The sequence below is a fragment of the Triturus cristatus genome, chromosome 5_2 (assembly GCF_964204655.1).
Source record: "Triturus cristatus chromosome 5_2, aTriCri1.1, whole genome shotgun sequence".
Taxonomy (NCBI): Eukaryota; Metazoa; Chordata; class Amphibia; order Caudata; family Salamandridae; genus Triturus; species Triturus cristatus.
Window position 1 is genome coordinate 667,446,702 of NC_140588.1, and position 21,189 is coordinate 667,467,890.

At 47.8% G+C, this 21,189-nt stretch overlaps 1 protein-coding gene across 4 annotated transcripts in view; it reads left to right on the forward strand.

The window, feature by feature from the left end:
• The first annotated feature begins 6,995 nt into the window (after positions 1-6,995).
• Positions 6,996-21,189, forward strand: part of DIAPH2 (diaphanous related formin 2) — a 3,515,124-nt gene continuing 3,500,930 nt past the window's right edge. For 2 of the 4 annotated variants that reach the window (XM_085607750.1, XM_085607751.1), the window contains exon 1: positions 6,996-7,130. In XM_085607750.1, the coding sequence (XP_085463876.1) occupies positions 7,122-7,130 (9 nt within the window). In that variant the 5' untranslated portion in view covers positions 6,996-7,121. The remainder of the gene's footprint in view (positions 7,131-21,189) is intronic. The other 2 variants (XM_085607752.1, XM_085607749.1) reach the window with 2 other exon arrangements.

Consider the following 21,189-nt stretch of genomic DNA (forward strand, 5'->3'; position numbering starts at 1 on the left):
ATAACAACAATTTATATATTTGTATCACATTGCTCATGGTTCTATACACGTTGCATTGCTAGCCATGTCATATCTTCTGCTCGTTTCGCATTGCCTTGCATTATAGACCCAGCCTTCTCAATCACCTGGGAGGGGAGGGACCCCTTTTTTGGGTTTCTGATTTCGGGTCTAGGCTTCAGCTTGCTACCGATTTGGCGGGTTTCCGTTTGGACCTGTCCGGGCCGCAAGTGCCGTCCCGCTCGCCCTGTACCCTTTTGTGGGTCCTCCCTTCTCCCAGAGGTCCCTGCCATGTGGCATCTCAAGGACCTTTCTTGAGCATCTGCTCTACTTTCTTGCGACTGGGTCCTTTGCTTTCTTCTCCTTCTGAACCCCTGCAGTGAGGCATTCCAAGGGTCATGGGAGAGCATTATCTCTAATCTTTGATGGCGGCATGCCGCCCTCTGGCTCCCTCAGTGCCCCTGCCGTGCGGCATCCCAAGGACACTGTAAGAGCCTCCCATCTATCTTCTAGTGAGTTCTTCACTTTTTTGCTAATTTAGTTAGGTTAGCTCCACCATGCTCCCTATGGTTTCTCGATCAGAGGGAGCTCCCCACCAAAACGACCCCTGCCTTGCCCTACCATTATAGGAAACCCCTCTGCTCCAGTACCCCTACCATATTCAGCAGAAACATATCCATGCCCACCCCTTTGAGGTGTACTCCGTCATCCGTGTGGTACCCCGGAGATCTGAGGTTTATGAACCCATGCCTCATGAACCCCCACCCATTGGCCTTGCATACCTTGGCCATAGTAATATTGAGTTTCCTTCTGGATTTCTCCACTGCTCCCAGGTCTATTGCCCCCGCCAGGCTTTCCGCACTATGATCTCTGAATAGATAATTTCCGCGGGGCGTACCAGGCACGCCACTGCCGTGAGGCCCTTCTGCATTTCTTCCAGGAGTGCCCTCCGCCCCATTGTTGTCAAGTCATTACCACCCAGGTGGACCACCACCGCATCTGGTTCGCTACCTCGCAGTAAAGCTTCCCGCACCGTGGGCAGCAGTTGTCCCCATTTCATCCAGGGGCACCCCAGCCATTCTATTTCAGTGTCCCGCAGCCATATTCCACCAAAGTCCCGTCTGGCCGCCGCCCACCGTTGAGCCCGCGTCACGTAAGAGTGCCCCACGATCCACACCTTCTTCTGTGAAGTGTTCGGACCTGGAAAGGGGAGGGGGGGAGAAGTGTGGGCTTAGTACATCGTTGGGCGTATGTAGCTCTTGTATGCGCCGGATGCCCAGCGCCCTATCCCCTTTATTACCCCACCGTCCATGCCTAGTCCTGCCGCCGTGGTGGCTGCCCCTATTCTAAATGAATGTGACCCATATTCCCGTGCGGGGAGCCCCAATGCCCCTAGGGTCTTCCTCATTACTGCTATGAACTGAAAGCGGCTGAGGAAAGACCCATCCCTATACTGGAAAAGCAGCCCTTTCTTTCTTTGCCCGCTCTCTAGGTGCTCTTTTAGTAGACACACCGGGCAGTGATCAGCGTCCTTCGTGCAGTGCAATCTGGTCCATCTCCCCTTGCCTGCCTGGTCTGTCTTGGACCGCCGTAGCAGTATGTCCATGTGGCCTTTCTGCATGTCCACTTCCCCTCTGTGTATGCATGCCGATCCTGGGTCCACCACTGAAGGGGCTACCAACTCGCTGATCCTGTATGCCCCGAAGAATGCCACTGCAAACGCTGCCTGGAATAATGCGATTTCCTGTCTCGATGAGCAGATCCCGGCCAGGGCCCCCAGCATCTCCTGAAGCAATTTGAAGTGGATGGGACGCCTAGCATCCTCTGTTGCCCGCTGTAACCTACCCCACCCTCTCATAGCCATTCGACATTCAAACGCCTTAGTTGGGTCTTCCCGCCCTGCCATCTTTGTGTAATGCGCTACCGCAGTTAAATGTGCTTGGGCCCATGTTTTCAACTTTCCTTCCAGGAAGGCCCAATCAATGAATTCTAGGACTTCCTTCTGAGTAGCCCATTGACCCATCTTTAGTCCTGTCTTGCCCCCGAATGTCTCCCAGCATTTCCTGTAACAGATGTTGGTCTTTGGGGCCAGTGCATTGTCCAGTAAAACCCTCAACCCGGTTCCACCTATGCCCACACTTCCTCCGGCATCGGGGTCATCCTTCTGTCTGCGCCTGGGGCCAGCTTCCTGAATTTTTCCCACTGGAAACGAGAAATGGCATCCGCAACTAAGTTTTCCACTCCCGAAATGTGTCTTGCCCTCAGTGCTATGTTGCCTTTCAATTGGCAGCCCACTAGTTTCCGCAGCAGGGTCGATACTGCTGGGCATCGCGCAGCTCCCGTGTTGACTGCTTGCACAACTGCGTGGTTGTCAGACCATAGTGTGATTTGTCTATTTGCTAGTTGGTGGGCCCAGATGTGGAAGGCTACTGCTATGGGGAAGAGCTCTAACAATGATATGTTTGCGGTTAGCCTGGATGCGTGCCAAGCCTCTGGCCATTCCCCTGCCGACCAAGCAGTCCCTAGTATTGCCCCGAAGCCGTACACCCCTGCTGCGTCAGTGTAGAGTTCCAGCTCGCTTGCCGGTACCCAGGGGGCCCGCCATATCAGAGTGCCGTTAAACTCTGTCAGAAAACTCTCCCATTGGCCTAGGTCGTCCTTCACTCCCTGTGTGATGCGAACCCTGTGGTGCCTCTGTGTCATGCCCCTCGTGAGCCAGGCTAAGCGCCTGGCGAACGCGCGCCCTGCGTAAATTACTCTTATGGCAAAGTTCAGTTTCCCTAGCCGCTGTTGTATCTCGCCCAGTGTTGCTTTCTTTTGTTGTCTCAACCTCTTTATGTCGCTGAGCATGTCGGCTACTTTTTCTGGTGGCAGCTTGCATGTCCCTGCTACCGAGTCCAGCTCTATCCCCAAGAACGTCAGTTTAGTTGTGGGACCCTCTGTTTTACCCTGTGCTATAGGGATGCCTAGTTCCTGCGTCATCACCATGAAATTACTGAGTAGAGTAGCACAATCTTCTGTGTCTGCCCTTCCCACAAACAAGAATTCATCTAGGCAGTGGACTCGCCCCCCTCTCGGTGTGCGTTTTCCCAGTTCTCATTCCAAAAAACTGCTGAAGGCCTTGAAATGTGCTCATGATATTGAGCAGCCCATCGAGAGGCACTTGTCATAGTAGTAACCCCCATCTAATTTAAAACCCAATAAATGGTAGCTGTCTGGGTGTACGGTCAACAGTCTGAATGCTGATTCTACATCTGACTTGGCCATTAAGGCCCCCGTCCCTTCTTGCCTAACCAGGTCCACTGCATCGTCCACCGAGGCATAGGCAACCGAGCATGCCCCCTGTTCTAGCCAGTCGTTGACTGATTCCCCTTCTGGGTATGAAAGGTGGTGAATTAAACGGAATTTACCTGGCTCTTTTTTGGGCACTATACCCAGCGGGGATACTACCATGTCCTTCAGTGGTGGCATGTGAAAAGGGCCCGCCGCCCGGCCCAACCTGACTTCCTTTTCTACCTTTTGTTTCGCTACCTCGGGGTTGTCCTTGACTGACTTTAAGTTCCTGCTCTCCCGTGCGCCTTTGGGGCCCTTGTATGGAATTGGAAAACCCTGTGTGAACCCCTCCGCTAGCAATTGCTTGTCTGCTGTTTTGTGGTAGCCGTGCAGCAGGTGTAGCAGTCAGCCTGTTTTTATGGGCGTTGGGAGCGTCTGTCCTCCGCCCCCTTCCCCCCTGACCCCTTCTAACGGGGCCCGCTTCTCATTTCTTTGGGCCCGTCTTTGGTTTGTCTTCCACTGGCCCTGTGGCTCGTCGGCATCGTATGGAAGGGTGGTTCCCCCCACATGACCCGCATGCATGCTTGAACCTGCATGAAGCCCCCCACTTACATTTGTCCTTGTCAAACTTCCAGCAAGCTTTGCTGGACTTGGTGGTTGACTGACTCCTCCCCTTGGGATCTTTTCCTTGCTCCTCAAACTTGCCCTTACTCCCGTAGGGACAAAAATTCCTCTCTTTTGCGCCAATCCCTTCCCTGGCTGCCACCATGTGCTTAGAGTAGCCTTCAATGTCTTGGCAGTCCCAGCCTATCATTGGCCACACTTGCATTTTTTCCCTGAAGCCTTCGTCATACTGCAGCCATGCATCCCCCTGAAACCGCTGCTGCGCCTCGTGCACTTTCTGCATATAAAGGATCAGCACTGCCGCACTCTGTGGGAATTTTTCAATGACATCGCATGCCAGTGTCCTAAAGGCTATTAGCCAGTTTTCTATGGTTCTATCCACCCTGGGTTTCCTAGGGCCCCTCCTGTCATCATCCTTCTTGTCCTGCGTTGTGAGATCTAAGCCTGCCTGCCGCACTTCGAGCAAGGAGAAAATGTCTATAAATTCTTTCCTCCAAATTCTCTCCTTTATTGTGAGTGGGATAAGGTTGGCCAGTCCCAGCAACCTTGTTGTTGTGGGAGGGTCGCTTGGGGATGGGCGCAAGTACTCGCTCGCTGGTTTCCCCTCTCCCGCCCCGGTTGCAGATGAGCCCTCCCCTACCAGGGTCCCTTTGTGTTCCTGTGCAGCTGGCTCCTCCCCTGCTTTCTCGCCCTGTCCTGCCTGGCTTAACCCCGTTGGCTCCTTGCTCGCCTTCCTGGCTGCCTGTACCCCAGTGTTGGCAGTTTTGTGGTTTGCTGGGCTCTTTACCGGACCCCCTGTGCCCCAAGGGGCATTCTCCGGGAATGGGACCCCCCTTCCTGGCCATTGCCACCAGGGTAACCATGGCGGTGGCTGCATAGACCCCTCTAGCCAGGCCTCCCCTTGGAAGTCCGTTCCCCCTTGGCCTGTACCTGTTTGCAATGGGAAGTGCATGGGCCACGTACCCTGTATTGCCATATTGTCCCCACCCCGTTGGATTCCCGTGTGAACCTGTTGCCCCATTCTGTTTTGGGGCCCCGGACCCTCTTTCACCCCCGCGTGCTGCGCGGCATTCCATGCTTCCCCTGGGCCCTCTTCTGGTGTCCTTCCTGGGGGGGGCGCCGTGCTGGCTACAGACCCCTCGCCATCGCGGCTGTCTTCCGATTCGGAGCTTACCACCTGTTCTGGCACCGTTGGAGCTCTGCTTCTGGCCGCCTGGGGGGGGCCTTCCCTTGTTGCTTGTCCCAGCTTTACTCTTGTGGGGGCCGCCTTTTTGGCTGCAGCCCCCCTCATTGCTGCTTTCTTTGGTGGTGGCGGTGTTGTTGATTCTTGGCGTTGCCTCTTTCCTTTTCCCAGGGCCCCTTCCTTGATTTGCTGGTCCATCCAGCTTCGGCCTTTCAATGCCACCAGGGCCCTGGCTTGCTCCAGCATGTCCTGCAAATCGTCGTCCAAGTCGTGGTCCTTGCGCTTCTTCGGGTCTTTCTTTGCTGCAGCTGGCTTCTCCTGCACCTCCCTGAAGCGGGCCGGGGGCTGTTTCTTCCTCCCCGTTGCCCCTTTCCGGCTTGCCATCCTTTTTTTTTTCCCCCGGCAGCTGCTTGTGCCCGTGTTTGTCGTGCCGGTCTCTTGCAGCTTTTATGGGCAACCTGCCTCTCGCTGGCTTCCTGTGCACTCCAGCGCAAAGAAAAGCTAATGGTGTTGAAACAACACTGGCAGAACGGGATCCTGCCCCTTTAAGGGAGCGCGCCACCTGTGAGAGCGCTCCCCCCTGCTTTCGATTGTCTCAGCTCTACGTGCTTTGGCGCCGATCAGCTGGGCGGAAATGCCGGGGGTGGGGAGGTCGAGGCTGTTGCTGCCTCTAGCGTGCTCCAATACACGGCCCCCAGCGATGCAGCGCAATGTCCCGCTTGTGCCTCCCGGTCCGAGCTGGTTTGGGCGGCTTGGGTTTGTAGACGAGGAAGTGTACGCAGTGGGGTTTGGTCCACGGGGGTTGCATGGTGTGACTGAAGTGGACACGGTTTCCTCCTGCGAAGATAAGTTTCTGTAAAGAAGGCGACGTCCGGTGAGAGGGTGTCCAGGAGGTTCCAGATCTCCACAGCCTGTCTGTGTATGGAGTGCACATTGAGGAGGATGCATCTTAGGACATCAGTGGTGTTGGCAGTCGAGGTGGTGGTGAAGGTCTTGCGGCAGTGGCCGCAGGAGAATTGGCCGTGGGTCTTGTTCGGCAGGGACTGCTAGGAGTTGTTTTTTCCAGGGTTGAGTTCGAGGAGGGTAGCTGAGTCGTATCGACGAGTGGTGAGAGATCCAGGGTCCCTGGTGCTGGTCGGGTCGCGGATGGGCGCAGAGGCTGCTATTAAGTAGGGAGGAGGGAGGGACATACAGCAGGGAGGCGAGACGGGAACCGGCAGGGTGGCGGGGCCGCAGGGGCAGCAGCTGTGGGAGCAGGCAAAACGAGTACAACAGGCACAATAAGTAAACCGTGCACAGTCACAGCACAAGTACAGCAATGCAAAACAAAACAAATATAGGAATGAAGACAGGGCACAATAACAAAAACATTTTGTGATAAAAATAGATCGACACATACGTTTGTTTTGAGAATAGCAACACACACGTTCGATAAAATGCAATTCGCTCGTGTGTCCTGTCCCTGAAATGTAAGCACATTTTTATATCCAATACAGTTATGGTGGAATGCAAACAGTGACGTTCAACAAGTGGATATGGAGATGAATCGCACTTAATTCTTGTCTGCACATTCAAAAAATACACGCACATGCATGGCACTGTCCCCACGATCTGTCCTTAAAAATGTGAAATGTCAAACACAATTTTGTAAATGTTACGTTCCTGGAATAACCAGCAAGGAAAACCTTTTTCCTTTTAGCGTTTACTAATGTATCATTTATTCTCGTGTGATTTTGCTACGCGAAATAAACTATCCAAGGATTGTTTTAAATGTAACATACTGCACTTCTTTGCTGAATGCCGTCCCCGGATTGCAGTTGAAACACAGCTATGAGCACAGAGGAAGGAGCTCTCTTTCAAAGTAGTGTTTACGTGAAGCCTTTATGGAACGCGTCACGTGACAAAGGTCTGAGGCAGTGCTAAATGAAGAAAAAAAAAAGCTAGTCAGAGCTGGTTCTTCCTGTTTGTGGTTGTTGGTGCTGCAGAAGATCTCAAAGCAGCCTCTGAGCAAAGCTGTAATAAAGAGTTGTTAAAGCTGTTCAACATGGAATTCGTGAGTACTCAATTTAAAAGAAAAAGAGCCGGTCTGTTTCATGCGCCCCTGCCCAGTAGCCATGGTGTGGGCTGAGAGAGAGAGCTGGGAGGTAGTGAGGGGAGAGGTGGGTGGGAAGGGTCTGTCGCTGGATACGTAACGGGATTTGACAGGCTTGCAGGCGTGCGCGTTGCCCTTAGTTTCTCCCATGCCATCCGCGGGTGTTTTGGGGGCCAGGTGGAGTGTTCATTGTAGCAGGGTTCAGATTTACTGTCTGTCATAGTCGCTGTCAGTCTTGCATGCTGCTGCCTCTTCGTGGGCACACTCTGATAATATAATCAACACGTATGTGGAGGGCGATTGCTTGTCTATCCACTTAGAGCGTGGCTTCGGTCAGGGGGCTGTAAACGCCCGGGCAGGTGAAATGATCAGCGTTAGGGGGGTGGGGGGAGTTACGAGAAAACACCTGACGCTCTTCCTTTTGTAGATAACTATACTACAAACCACACCAGTCTCGCGTCACTGAATGGCCATGAATTTTACTTTCTTCGGCAGAATAGGGAAGTACTTTCATTCATTGCTGCACGGGCATCGCCTACACGATTCTAAACGTTCCCCTTTCCCCCCCCATAAAGTTATATCACAGTGGGCAGTGCGCTAAATTGATTTAACACTAACAGGGTTTCTTGTCGGTTTCTTTTCTTCACGTTTTTGACAACTGTTTAGATGTTTAAATAGCAGCTGCTAAAAAGTAGCGACTGTGGTATTAAAAGCATGTCCTTGCTTCTGGAGTTTTATAAAGCTGCTTCGTTGTCCGCTCTCTTAATACATTGTCTCAGTAACTAGTTGCAGACACAGTAAACCGGGCATGCTGTTGTGATCATTAGTAACATAATATTTATACTTGTAATGTGTGTGTTGTGCTTGCAGTTCCGCAAGGACAAATTAACTGCGGGATGCACACGTGACTTCTGGTGTATTTTTGGTGAAGCAAATTGAATAATGTTTTCTTTGATAGATGCATTATGTTGACAAATAGAAGTTTGAGGCGTGTCCGCGTGTTGCTTAAGCTGCAAACACAATGGAAGCCGCCGGGTTTGACGTGCTATGTTGGGAAGTTCCAAATGGGCTGCCTTGTGCTGCTAAACACTTTAAAAGGGTACATTTGTTTTAGCTGTAAAGCTACTGAGTGAGCGCAAACCCACTGGTGTAAAACAGGATGGGAAATTTGTTTGTACTGTGCAAGCGAATAGAGGTCATCTGATGATGATTTGACCTCGACCAGAGACATATGTCAGTCCGCTGTGCAGAAGCACTTAAACACAAAGAAAATGATGTTAAAAACAGGCTGAGGTACAGTGGTATCACCTCATCCTTGTGATTTACATTGGAGACCTTTCGGAGATGAAAAAGTAACTTTTTTTCTGTTTATTAATTTTCGAAGCTTTAATGGTTTTTCAGCATGATTGGTTTTGTTATTTAATTTGTTTCTGCCTATGTCGTTTGTTGCTGCCTATGTTGGGATATTTTTTTTCGCTGCTGAGATGCGTTTTTTCAGGCTACTAGCAAAGGATTTCAAAATCACCTGAATTCACCCTTAAAGAAAGGTGAAAAGCAACCTATAAGCATTTTACGCTGGCCGCCCCAGTCAGTTATGCAGGTATCCTGTAGGACATTAACATTAATAGTCTTTCAGTACCAGCAGGGATGTTGAAGGTATGAACCCCCTTCAATCTTTTAACCAGTCATGTGATTTCTTTTAACTGGCATGTGTGAGTAGTGCAGGCATCCAGCCCTTAGCGTTGTACCTCCCTTTTTAAATGTATGTAAGTATCGCAGTGATAGCTGTACTGCTCCCCACCATGCACACTTCTGTACTAAGTTCACAGGGATAACATTAAAGGACAAGTAAGTGACCCACATTGCACCGAAGGGAAAGTATAAGGACATTTATATTGACCTTGTTTTCAATTTTAAAACACATAGGTTTCAACTTCCTCTCTTTACCAGAGATATACAAGTACATGGGTGTGGAATGCTGGTTGTCGGCCTCCTATATATTTACCAAAGGATGCGCTTTGTGGACAAAAGTCAATATATTTTTCTGCTTAAAGGTTATATCACTCAGAATAAGTAAGCTGCCCCTTCAGGCCTCCATACCTACACCCAGGACAGTTTTCAAAGTTGACTTCTGTATTGTTAGGGATTTGTTTATCCCTAGTAAGATTAGAATGTTGCTGTCCAGGGAGGACGTTGTTAACACGTGTCCGTGAGTCTTGTAGCTTTACTGCTGCAAAGGGACCTCACCTGGGGCGAGTCAGTGGCGGCAGGGTTCCTGGAAATGCTAGTAGTAAATTCATAGTGATGCAAGAAGCCACACTGTTGGGGGAATTATCACTGCTTTAGGGGTTTTGAGCTTGGCATTATGTTTATCCCTTGTCTAAGCGTACTGCATTGTAGAATTCCTTTGGTTGGGGTCATTCATTGTATCGCTATCAACATTTTACCGATGTGATCGTTTTAAACACGGAATACCTTGGTACATAAAGTGACTCACGGAAGGCCTGTCTATGTCACACAGTCGGCAAACTGAAAATGGGTCACAAGATACTGTAAACTTGGCCTACACAGAAGTAACACTGTAGCTAGATTGTGTAAGAGTTTGTCTTACTTCAGAGCGGGCGGGTGATTGCTGCCTTAAATGCAATAATACACATACCAACATGTTTCCCTTCAATACTCGAATCTTCCAAAATCTAAAATCTGACAACATTCACGTGCAGAAGTGCACCACCACTGATTCCATTTAAAGCGCTAAAGTAATTGTATAGGACACACTAGATCTACGCTTGAACACGTAGATACTGGCAGCCTCGGTGTTTCACTTGCTTAATCTTTGCGCCAGAAGTTGAAACCACTGCTTCCGCCGTATCGCTGGCACCATTGTCCAGGCTGGACCACTTCCCTCGTTAACGTTCGGGAAATGCATTGTTAGTGAAAAGCCACTGTAAGGATTGCACAAACACACTGAGAATACCGCAGCAAAACTGCTCAGCGGCGACAGGAAATGGAATCCAAACTTGGTGACCTACCCGAGTAGCAAGAGGATGACCTCATTTCCTTTCTGGCTCTTTGTAGAGCATGCACTGTGAAAAGGGAACATGTGCACACATTAAAATCAAGCCACCGAAGCGCAAAGGTGAACCGGCTGTTGATATTAAACAACCCTCCTGGGTCTGTCCCCTAGAATGGTGGAGAAAGCGTTGCACAGTTATCCACTGAAGGGTGCACATAAAGGGACAACATCCCTCCGCTATCTTTTGCAGAGGGGATGATATCGGGTTTACCCAGAGGGCGATAGCAAGAGTGTTCCTTTTTTGCAAGTCCTGCAGTGGTTGCCTTGTGCTCCACCACCTTATCTGTTGGATATGAGCACACATCCCATTGTGGGCTTCAGCGGTGCCTATAACCTCACGGTCCTTCAAACTGTTTACAGATGGAGGTTTCCATCATCTACCTGTTGATCACTGCAGGACATCATCAAAGAAGCTAGAAAGTGTGTCTAAAATGCGTGAGAGGTGAACTTTTGAACTGGTTAAAAAAAAATGCACGACTAGTGAACAAAAGTAGTCTTTTTCAAAGAGTAGAGAGAACCTTGCTATGTTTGAATGAAATATTGCTCATGGCTCACTTATTCGTACTGCTTCAAAACTGCCCGTCTAACATGACGCTGATTTCATTAGTCTCGAAATATGAAAGACTATAGAGAGAATGCCAGTATCGGAGCATGCCACCTGCGGTCACAAATAAATCCCAACAGCCAGTGGTAAACCCACTGATCTTAATAAAACATAAGCAGAGTTTCCGTGCTAGGGATCTCCAGATGTAAATCTGAATAAGTTACTAGATAAAAAGCGCCCACGCTGAGCACATTGACGATTGAAGAGTCTTATATTGGAAAGACATAGCTATTTCGATTTTAGCCACGTGTATGATGATGTAGTAATGACACTGCTTATGACATTACTTTCTCCTCAACAAGCTGCACAATGAAACACAAAGTGCACTGAGCACTCTGCCCTAAGGCAGGAACATCAGCCCAGTCATCTGGGCTCTCAGCTCTGGGCCGGTCCAGCAATGTTGAGGATCCATCAGTGGCGGTGCTGGGCTCTGACTCTTAATCAGCATTTGTTAAGGAACTAGGCCTGTAGGCAGCAGCAGCATACCAGCTATTACTGGTGGCAGACCTCTCAGAACGTTTTTGTGAGGCCCAGATCACAGACCTCCTGTGTGGCCCTTGTCAGATTTTCTAATAGCAGGATCACCTGGTTATATAAAAAAAATGTGTCCAGGGACCCACTGGGAGGTGGTTCTGACATATGGCATCACCTAGTGGTGGCTAATGTTATCTGATTCATCACGAATGTATCGCAAAAGCAGACATGCCCTGTTTTTGCTATAAGTATAAATATATTAATCCGTGGCAATGTGGAGCTTTGAAAAGAGTGGGGCCTGGGGCAAATATCCCTTGCTGCACTTGTGAGGGCCTCAGTGGCTCACTAGAATTCCACAGACTCTGTGTGCCTGTGATTAATCGCTGTTACTCAGAGGATATAACCGCCCTCCTGATTTACTGATGCCATGTGCAGCCTGGAGGGGATTGGGCAAAGTCTAAGGCATGAGAAGAACTCGCTGTCAGATGATTAGGTGACTAATCTTGGACCTTGTAATTATGGCGAGGCACTGTTTTCCCAATGACCTTGGATGAATGGACCTAAATATTTCTTCTTTCATATGAGGATGTATACTTCTTATCCACTTTGTGCCCTGAAGAATTCCAAATGTATATGGACGAAACGCATTGCCTAACTTTTTTTTTTTGATACACAATGATGATGCAACAATAAATAAAAAGAAATTTAACTATTATCAGAATATTGTGGATATATTTGGAATCAAAATTACATTTGTAGAAGTGGTGCACCGCTGCTGACATTGTTTACCTGTTTTCACCTAACTTAGGTTAGCATTCGTTGGGCAGAGGGTGCTTGCAGTGTGTGCACACATTGTCATATTCAAATTGCTTGACTCAACACATTTTTGTCTTGGGAGATTTCAGTTGTGTGTGCTGCATTAGTCTGGTTCACTGCCTGTTGATGTTTTCTCACTTTGACTTTGTAATTATGGCGAGCCTGCTAAGCATGAGGTACACGTGGATAAAAGTAAAAGAATATGGCTGAATTTGGATAGGATATTACCAAGAAATAAGGGGCAAAAGTACCAACCTTGAAAATGTAACCATTCCCGTCTAAACATCTGGATGCTCAGTTTGAGATCTTTATATATAGAGGTACAAGGCTCCAAAACCCTTGTGTTACCAGTTGTTGTAGGCTTTTCACCATAAGCACTCTGGGGTGTTTGTTCCTACCATGTCTGTTAAAAGAGAAACCCACCTTAATGCACATGGTTTGTAAATATAACCTCTTTTTAACCCCTTCCCCGCTCATGACGGAACCACTCCGTCATGAGCCACGGTTGCCGTGTGCTCATGACGGAACGGTTCTGTCATGACACGACTGTTGGCTGCCGCTCCGCCCACGCGGCGCTGTTTCCCCGCCTGTGCGGGGGGACAACGCAACTGGGCGGAGTCATGACGGAACCGTTCCGTCATGAGCACAGCTCAACTGTGGCTCATGACGGAGCGGCTCCCTCATGAGCACAGCGCCACCGCGCTGCCCCCCCGCACCCCCCAGCGCCGCGACGGAATTCCCGCCGCGGCGAAGGGGTTAAGCTATGATCAGATATAGACATGTTAATAATCAATGGAGAGTAAAAAGGAAAAAAACACTTGTTTAGCGTCCACCAGACTTCACACAGGACTTTCATGTTGGACACAGATGCCAACAACAGATGCAAGAATCAACCCAGCTCCAACTCTGCTGCACGCAGCAATGGAAATTTGGAGGAGCTATAAAACTGTGGCTGTGTTGTAGACCTCATCTCCAGTATTTTAGGAGTTGGATACTCCTTCACTAGTCAGAAAAACTGTGTGAACTTATAAATAACTTTATTGCACTGTCCATCCGTTTGTTGATCTGCTGTTAAAAAAACATTTCTAGAACAAGAGATTTCAATTTAGGGCCCGATTACGATGCCGTTGGAAACGTACGGCATCGTAATTGGCTGTTCGGATTGCTGTCCGACCGACCCATTTTGATGGGGTCGTTTGGAAAGGAATCCAAACTGGATTTCTGAATGGCCTCCTCTGGGCTCAGAGAGCCGTTCTGCCATTTGGAAAGCCTCAGTAATCCCTCAGGCGGCTCTTCCCACCCGCGGAATTACGGTGGCAGATTCCAACAGCCTTTCTGAGCTGGCCTTTCCTACACTGAAAGGCTGTGGGAATCCGATTTTGGGGTCCCCCAGCATGGCCCCCATGGGTGCAAGGCATCCGTATGGCAGCCTACGGAGCACTTATGGTGACCCCTGTTGATCCCTGCGTGCTGTGCCACAGGGTGCAGGGATGAACTGCTCCTCAGCTCTTTACCATGAGAGCATGCATTCCATTTGGAATGCATGCTCCCGTTGTAAGGAATAGGGATGTCGCGTCTTAATTACTGGGTTGGGACCGACGACAGGAGGTCGTTCGGTCCCAGTTCCCAAACGATGTCGGACGGACTCCGGTCCGTCCGACATCGTAATTGGGCACTTAGTGTTGTACAATCAGTGTAAGCAGACGAAAGTCGGACAGGAAATGAAAGGTTGATTTATATTGAATGTTCATTATATGTGCAACTTTATACATGTAAATTAAAAGAGAATGACAACTAAGAGTAAAATAATTTTCAGTATAGCCCTCCTTTTGGCTCTATGAAAAGTACAATAAATACCCCATCATAGAGGCACTTATTAAAAGCTACCAACAGAAAAGAGCCGGCTTTAGGAACAAGAAGCCCAAAGGGGAGGTAGATTCAGAGAGGAGGAGGCAGACGACCAAGGAGCACATAGAGGAAGGAGGGAGAAGTGTGAGAGATATAGAGGAGGATGGTACGTGCCAAAAATGAGGAGTGGACAGGGATATGAGGGTGGGGTAAGATGGAGCAGAATGAGACACACAGGAGAGAACCAGCAGGATAAGACCAAGAGGGCATTATTTGTAAAGGATTCCCTCATGCATTTCAATGCAAGCAGTATAGTGTAGACAAAAGGATACAGCCAATAGCATTAGGTGAGATATAAATGCTCTGCTTGGTTGAACCAAGGCAGGATTAATACATTCAGTGGCTTGAAAGGCTCATCAGAGCAAGCCAGTGGTTAAAACTGGCAAATCCAAAGTCCACTTACTATATTGCTTGACATTCTTAAGCATTAGGACTGCTAGCCAATTGAACATCCTACATGCTACTCCTTTCTTAACCTCCATTGTCACCTTCATCCTCTATTATATCTATATTTTATTTATTGAACTAGTAAAGTAATACAAATCTGCTCACCTAAGGTGGGGACAGCGGTACTCAAGATAGATTTCAGAGATGCAGGTAGTAGATTGGCGCTTCCTACTCTGTGGCATCTATAGAAAACTGGAGCTTTGTCATAGAAGATCATTCAGAGGCACTGAGTGTGCAGTGTGTTTGGTTCTAGGGACAAAGTGCCTGCAAAGAGCTCCCACAAAAGGATTGACCAGGAACCGAGACTGCACACTGGAGCACGGTGCCCTGCCTCCACAGGATGACGAGTGACTGCAGAAGAGTGCTAAAAGTTACTTTGAGAGAGAAGGTATTGACAGCTCCTGTAGCAGAGTCCAGCTTCAGAACGAGACTAAAGTACTGAAATGCAGGAGCTTTTCTTTTGAAGAGCTATAGAAACGAAGGTCTCAGTTACAGAGACCCTGTCCTCTATGAACATGAGGCTGGAGCAGACTGGTGCAAATGATGCAAACAGTAACATCGAAAGTCCTCACCTTGGAGCAAACAGTAGAAAGTGTGCGGGCAAATAACTCAAAGCAAGGATCCAAAGACTGCGTTTTGTCCTCCTTAATAGAAATGGAGGTTCAATTGTTGCAGGGATTCTGCTTATACACAGAACTATGCTTAGAACCCCAGGACCTCAGTGAATTGTGGTGTACCAGAAACTCACCTCAGAACCCAGAACCCAGTATCCGGCTAGCATAAGTGTCCCATTCGTTATCCAAGATTTAGCTCAGAGATCCCAATGAATAGACAACCCAGAACAAGCGACTCAGGGTACTCTCAGGAATGGTGGGAATCGGAAATACCTGTTCGTATATTATTCTCACATCAGTCCACAACCATAATCAACAGAGACACGGTGTAAAATAAAAAGAATTTATTTTTATAGACCACGTGTCCTAAGATGCAGTACTTTGGCTAATACAAGCAGACAAATGATTAATATCAAAACCAGCAACATAGTTACAATACCATAGAATATAAAAGGAGTGATCATATTATAATGACAGTGGATACTACCACCTTCCCTTCACTAATAAGCTAATATTATTATTATGCTAATAGAAAGTCTCTTAGGCTTGAATAGGGGACCCCATACCTCAAAGATCAGCTTAGTGAAATCACATCACAGGAGCATCAGGAGACTTCTCGCAGGAAGGCTCGTCTTCGGTCTGAATAATAAACATGATGTCTGTGATATTAAAAGCACCAACTTTCAGGTATGTGCAGCTGCGCGTGTGTTATGGCTAAATAGTGGGTCGATCAACCTAGAGTGGAAAACATGCATTGTGTAATAATCCAGACTGTTTGTCACACCATGTACAGACCAAGGTCGCTGCGCAGAGCTTGGGATGGTAACAACAGATTGCTCTCGTGTGAGGCAAGTCTCGAGTCAGCAGTTTATTTAAGAAATAACATGTAAACGCAGTGTCGTGTGCAAAAGCAAAAAGATGGCTTTCTAACATTTAACGTGGTTATGCTAACTTAACAATGCCTGTACGTATTCAGAGAGAACTCACTACACGCCCCCTTGATCGAAGCACTATTTAGTAGGCAAGAAAAGAGAGAACGCAGAGTTCAGTTTCGACAGAGCAGAACAAGGCGTAACCAATCCAAAGGTTCAGAATGAGTTAAAGTCTGAAACGAAAAAATTGAAAAGCAAAAGGGGAAACAGTGGTGTCCGAAAAAAAAATATAATTAATTAAAAAAACTCAAAACAACCATCAGGGAGAGAAAAAAAAAACAGAGAAAAAAGTAAATGCCGCGGCAGGGTGCTGTCCAGGAGCGTCAGGCGCCAAGGACGACAGCGCAGTTAATCCATGAATGTATAGGCAGCATATACCGCAACTGCTTCCAACAAAAGATCATTTGCAGGGCCAGCGAAAGTCTGAGCCATCCAATCCATCAACGAAAAGGAACACACGTGTTCTTCAATCATCGGAGCTTCCAGCACGATCAGAGGGCACCCGGAATGTTCCTCCAAATAGCTCATAGCCAAGAAGTTGTAGGCAGCTGTAGAGATGTCCCAATTACCCAGGATCCCATGTGCAGCACCACAAGCCATTATCCGGACACCAGAACATGTCAACTCGTGAGACACTAAGGGCCTCATCAGTCGATCGAAATCCGGCACCGGAGACACCAGGCTGGTCAAGCACAAATCCAAAGGCCATTCAAAGGGACAATCCAGGCAGTGAAGCACAGGCTGCACGCAGGTGAAGTAGCAATACCGGAAGGATAATCCATATGCCAGGCTTAAGGTCGCCAATGGCAGAGTTCCATAAAAGTCAAGCATCCTATCACGAAGAAGATGCAGGCGGGACAGGGGCTCGTGTGGCACAGAAGGAGCAGCCATTCCGTAGTATGAAAAGTAAAAGCAGCACACCTGCCACCAGCGCCAGAAGCAGCGGAACACCTCCAAAGATGCTCGAAAAAAGTGAATGAAAAAATGCCGGAACCACACCAAAAATAGTTTGGAAAGAGGTCACGAGACCCGAGCCCACAAGTTTAAAAAAATGAGCCAGGCCGTTCGTGGACGAGGCATTGAAAATAGTTTGGATCAAAGAGCCGAAATGTAGGGGGAGGTCAGTATTCAGAAGCGCCTGTACCTCAGTGCGCGTATTAGCAATGTGAAGGACAAATGTTTCACGAGAGGAAGTCAATGGCACCTCTTTTTGGGACAATAGAGCTCTTATTCTGCTCAACTTGTTGAACTCTGCTTTCAAGGTTGGAATCGAAGGCCAGATGGAAGCATCCAGCCGCCCATGCGGGGGTGGAAAGAGAACATTATTGCAGCAGACAACTTTCTGCGAGACAGTTACTATGTACGGGATTCCCACTAACATCCCGCAGCAAGCTTCATTATTCAAAATTAAATAACTACCGTTTGCAAGCAGCGTGAAAGAAGGCGTAATCACAGGCACTGGGATACCTCGTAGGACGCAGGCTAAGTTCGGTGCTTGTACATTGCATGCGCCGTGTAATTGAATGTGCCTACATACCAAGGAATGGTCTGGTGTCGTGGTGCATTCCTCGCCTTTCAAATAAACCTCAGTTCCGTCCCTAGTACATCTATACGTAAAGGGGAGGGACCAAACCTCATGTATGAAAGCGGTGCCCAGCGGTTCATATCTACCCAAAGCATAATGTTTCATACAGGAAGTGAACTTAAAAAGCGCAAAAGGGAGAGTTATCAATCCGTGGACTAACCACGTAGCTGAATTGATCTCCGCTACAGAAAAAGGCAATGGTTCTAATTTTTCAATATGTAACAATGAATATGTAGCATCCTTCATGGACATAAATCGCTGCTTGTCAGTAAGGTTAAAGGGAAGAAATAACGATGTAGTGTTAAGATAGTCCCAAGGGACTCTCCCCGCCTTTAACGTCTGCAATGTCCATGCAAACTGCATAACAGAACGCAACTGGTTTTGACCATGATATAACACAGACACATCATCATGCACAATATCAACCACAGAAGAAACAATATTATCTAATGTATAAATCCTAGAAGAGAGAGTGCTAATGCTATTATCGATAACAGCTAAAACCTTCTCCATGTTTGCTTGGTCAATAGCTCTCAACCTGGAAGCTGCCTCAATCTGCGACAACTTCCAGACTTCGTTGTAAATAGCATACGCCCACCTTTTTGTTCTGCTACCCACAGGACCCTTAACAAAATCATTCAAATCTATTTTGTCATGTAACTGTGATAAATGAACCTTGACAGACGCCAAGGTGGAATGTCGCAGCCAAGATTGGCATAACTTGCCCACAGAGTATGTAGTTACAGTATGAGACGACTCAAACCGAGGATCTACGCGTTCCTGAGTATACCCCGGTTTCAGTCCCAAAAAGCGACGTTGACAGGCGTCTGAACTGCTTTGCCAAACTAACCAACCCTCACTATGAAATCTCGAAATGTTGAAAGATGTATTTGAAACTAAGGATTGCAAAGCAGTAAGGGATAGATCTGTGTGGTTATCCCAATTGGGATAAGCACCCAAATCCGGCACAGAAGGTGACTTTAATTGTTTAGAAGTAGCCAATCCAAAACAGGTGGTTTGGAAGATGGATGAATTCAAAAATAAAATATGATTTGGTATAAGACAGGCACGATGTAAAGCCTCTGTACCCTGTACCTGCCACGGCTTGGAACCCCAAACCGACTTTAGATCAATAGTAGCCTTCCATACATCATAACCTTTGATTGACAACTCGTCCATAAAGGACTTAGAATAAAGTAGCTTTGTGTGTGTCAGTCTAACCTTTGCGGCAGACTCAGGCAGCACCTTAAAATAAAACGCTGCCGGGTTGGAAACACTGAAATCGGTAAAATATGAATACTTGTTAACTATTGTTTGTGAACTTCCGAACTCGGGAGTAGGACAGTGTTCCCATTGGGTAAAATTTACAAAATTTCTAAATGTATTTGCTTTATGCAGAAAATGATTGCCATAATGTTGAAAACAATACTGTTCCGCATAATTAGCCGCATTTTCATATAAATCTTCAGCATCAAAAGCGGCATAATACTTCAAATCAGAAAACAGTGATTCAATGGCGTGTACATCCCAATCATCAGAACGTATGTTCTGCCTAACCACATCACCCATAGAAACACGAAATACATTAGGTACATTAATGACCTCTGTAGGCCCATGAATTTGGAATTTAACAGCATCCCATGCGATTCCATCCAAGACGGGCCAGGCAGTAATATTCACAAAAGTCTGTTCCCTCTTCATGATGTGGGACGAGGAGTGGGGGGCCAAAGTTCCATTGATAAGTCTAATTGTCGATCTCTCACTCAGATAGTGGCCATCCACAAGACGGAAAAAAACTATTACGAATCCAATGGACATAAACAAAAAAACACTGAAAAGCAACAGCCAAATGTATGTCCAAGGGGCAATCAAAAAATGTCTCTTAAACCAGCTGAAAAAAACTGCAATGTTCGATGGGGGGCTTGAGGGCAATGAGTTAGAGTCAAAGGAGAAACGGGACTGGCCAAGTGCCGTAGATTGTAAAACAGGCGAGGGACCACGTGTAGGATAAGCATACTCAGTCTCTTCGGGCAAACCACCAGCCGATGGTATCAACAAGGGATCAGTAACCGATTGCAGCTCGATGGCAACATCAGGCAAGGTGTTAGAAGCAAGAGTCAACATTGAATTTCTTTGCATCGTCTGGCATGAAACTGCTGGAGTCATACTAAGAAGTATCGGCCACTCGCTGAAGTTTGACATTGTCAATAGAGATGTACCTGTTTTCTTTGCGACCAGGAAGTGGAGGTAAAATGACTGTTCTTGTACCCTGCACTCCAAGCACTGGAACTGGTGCACGATAAGAGGGGCCGAACTCCTTCTTGTTCTCCACCTTCTCACGGACCAGATCTCCAACTCGGGGTAGCCAGCCGACTACCAGAACCTGAACTTCAACTTCAGATGTGGAGGGCAAGTGTTCCTTCGATAGAGTGTCTCTGGCTTCTTGTAGAGTCTGTAAAACAGCACAGTGATCATCTACGTCAAAGGGTGCGGTCGACGCCGCCATGTCTAGACCATCAAGGTCTGGTACAAACATTCTGATTCCGAAGAGCATCATGTACGGGGTCCGCCCACCCAGAGACCTTCTAGGGAGATTATTAAGTGCACGTTGGACGTTATACAAATGGGCTAGCCAGTTCCGGCCTGTGCCTAAAACACGGGCTGTCAATGATTGCTTTAAGTCACGGTTCATTCGTTCCACCACACTATTACCCTCAGGTCGGTAGGGGGACGAAAATTTGACTAGGACCCCCAAATTTCTCATAGCCTCCTTGTAAGCCTTAGAGGCGAACGCAGGGCCCTGATCAGAATGGAAGGTACCACACGCAAAAGTTCCCACAAAGACACGCAAATCCCTGATGACAGTCCGCGAGTCAGCACTCCTTTGTGGCCATACCCATAGAAAACGTGTGCACGAATCCACTGCAACCAAGATGTACTTGTACGCAGTATCAGAGGAAAAAGGACCGCAGTGATCTAAATAAACACAACCAAATGGCTTATTAGAGATGTACAGCTGTGTCTGTGGTGGCCGGGCAACAGTAGAAGGTTTAATCTGTTGGCAAATGTCACAATCAAGAACATAAGCACGCGCTTGTTTATATAAACCAAACCACCAGTAACGTTGTTGTAGCAGAGATATTGTAGCTGACACACCGGCGTGGGCAGACGCCAACCCCTCATGTGCAGCCAAGATCAGTGCTGGCCTGCAGTCCGCGTTGGGAATAATTCTGTCACCAACGTCGTTAATCCTCACTAATGGGACATTATCAGGACTTAAATGGTAAATGTAACGAAAAGGAAAACCCTTCGGGTAATCGCCTCCCTTTTCTGTAGCAGCAATAGCTGCCAAGATGTCATCATCAATCTTACTTTTTGATCTGGTAACTGCTGCCACTAAGTATGTAGCCACTGCTGTTTTTGCTGCCTCGTCAGCCAAGCTGTTGCCGACAGCATGGACACCAAGTCGCTGGTGACCAAGAGTGTGAATAACATTCACGAGAGGGAGACGGTCTTTAAAGTCTGCCACTCGAACCCAAAGCGTTTTATGCTTAATTGTGCCAC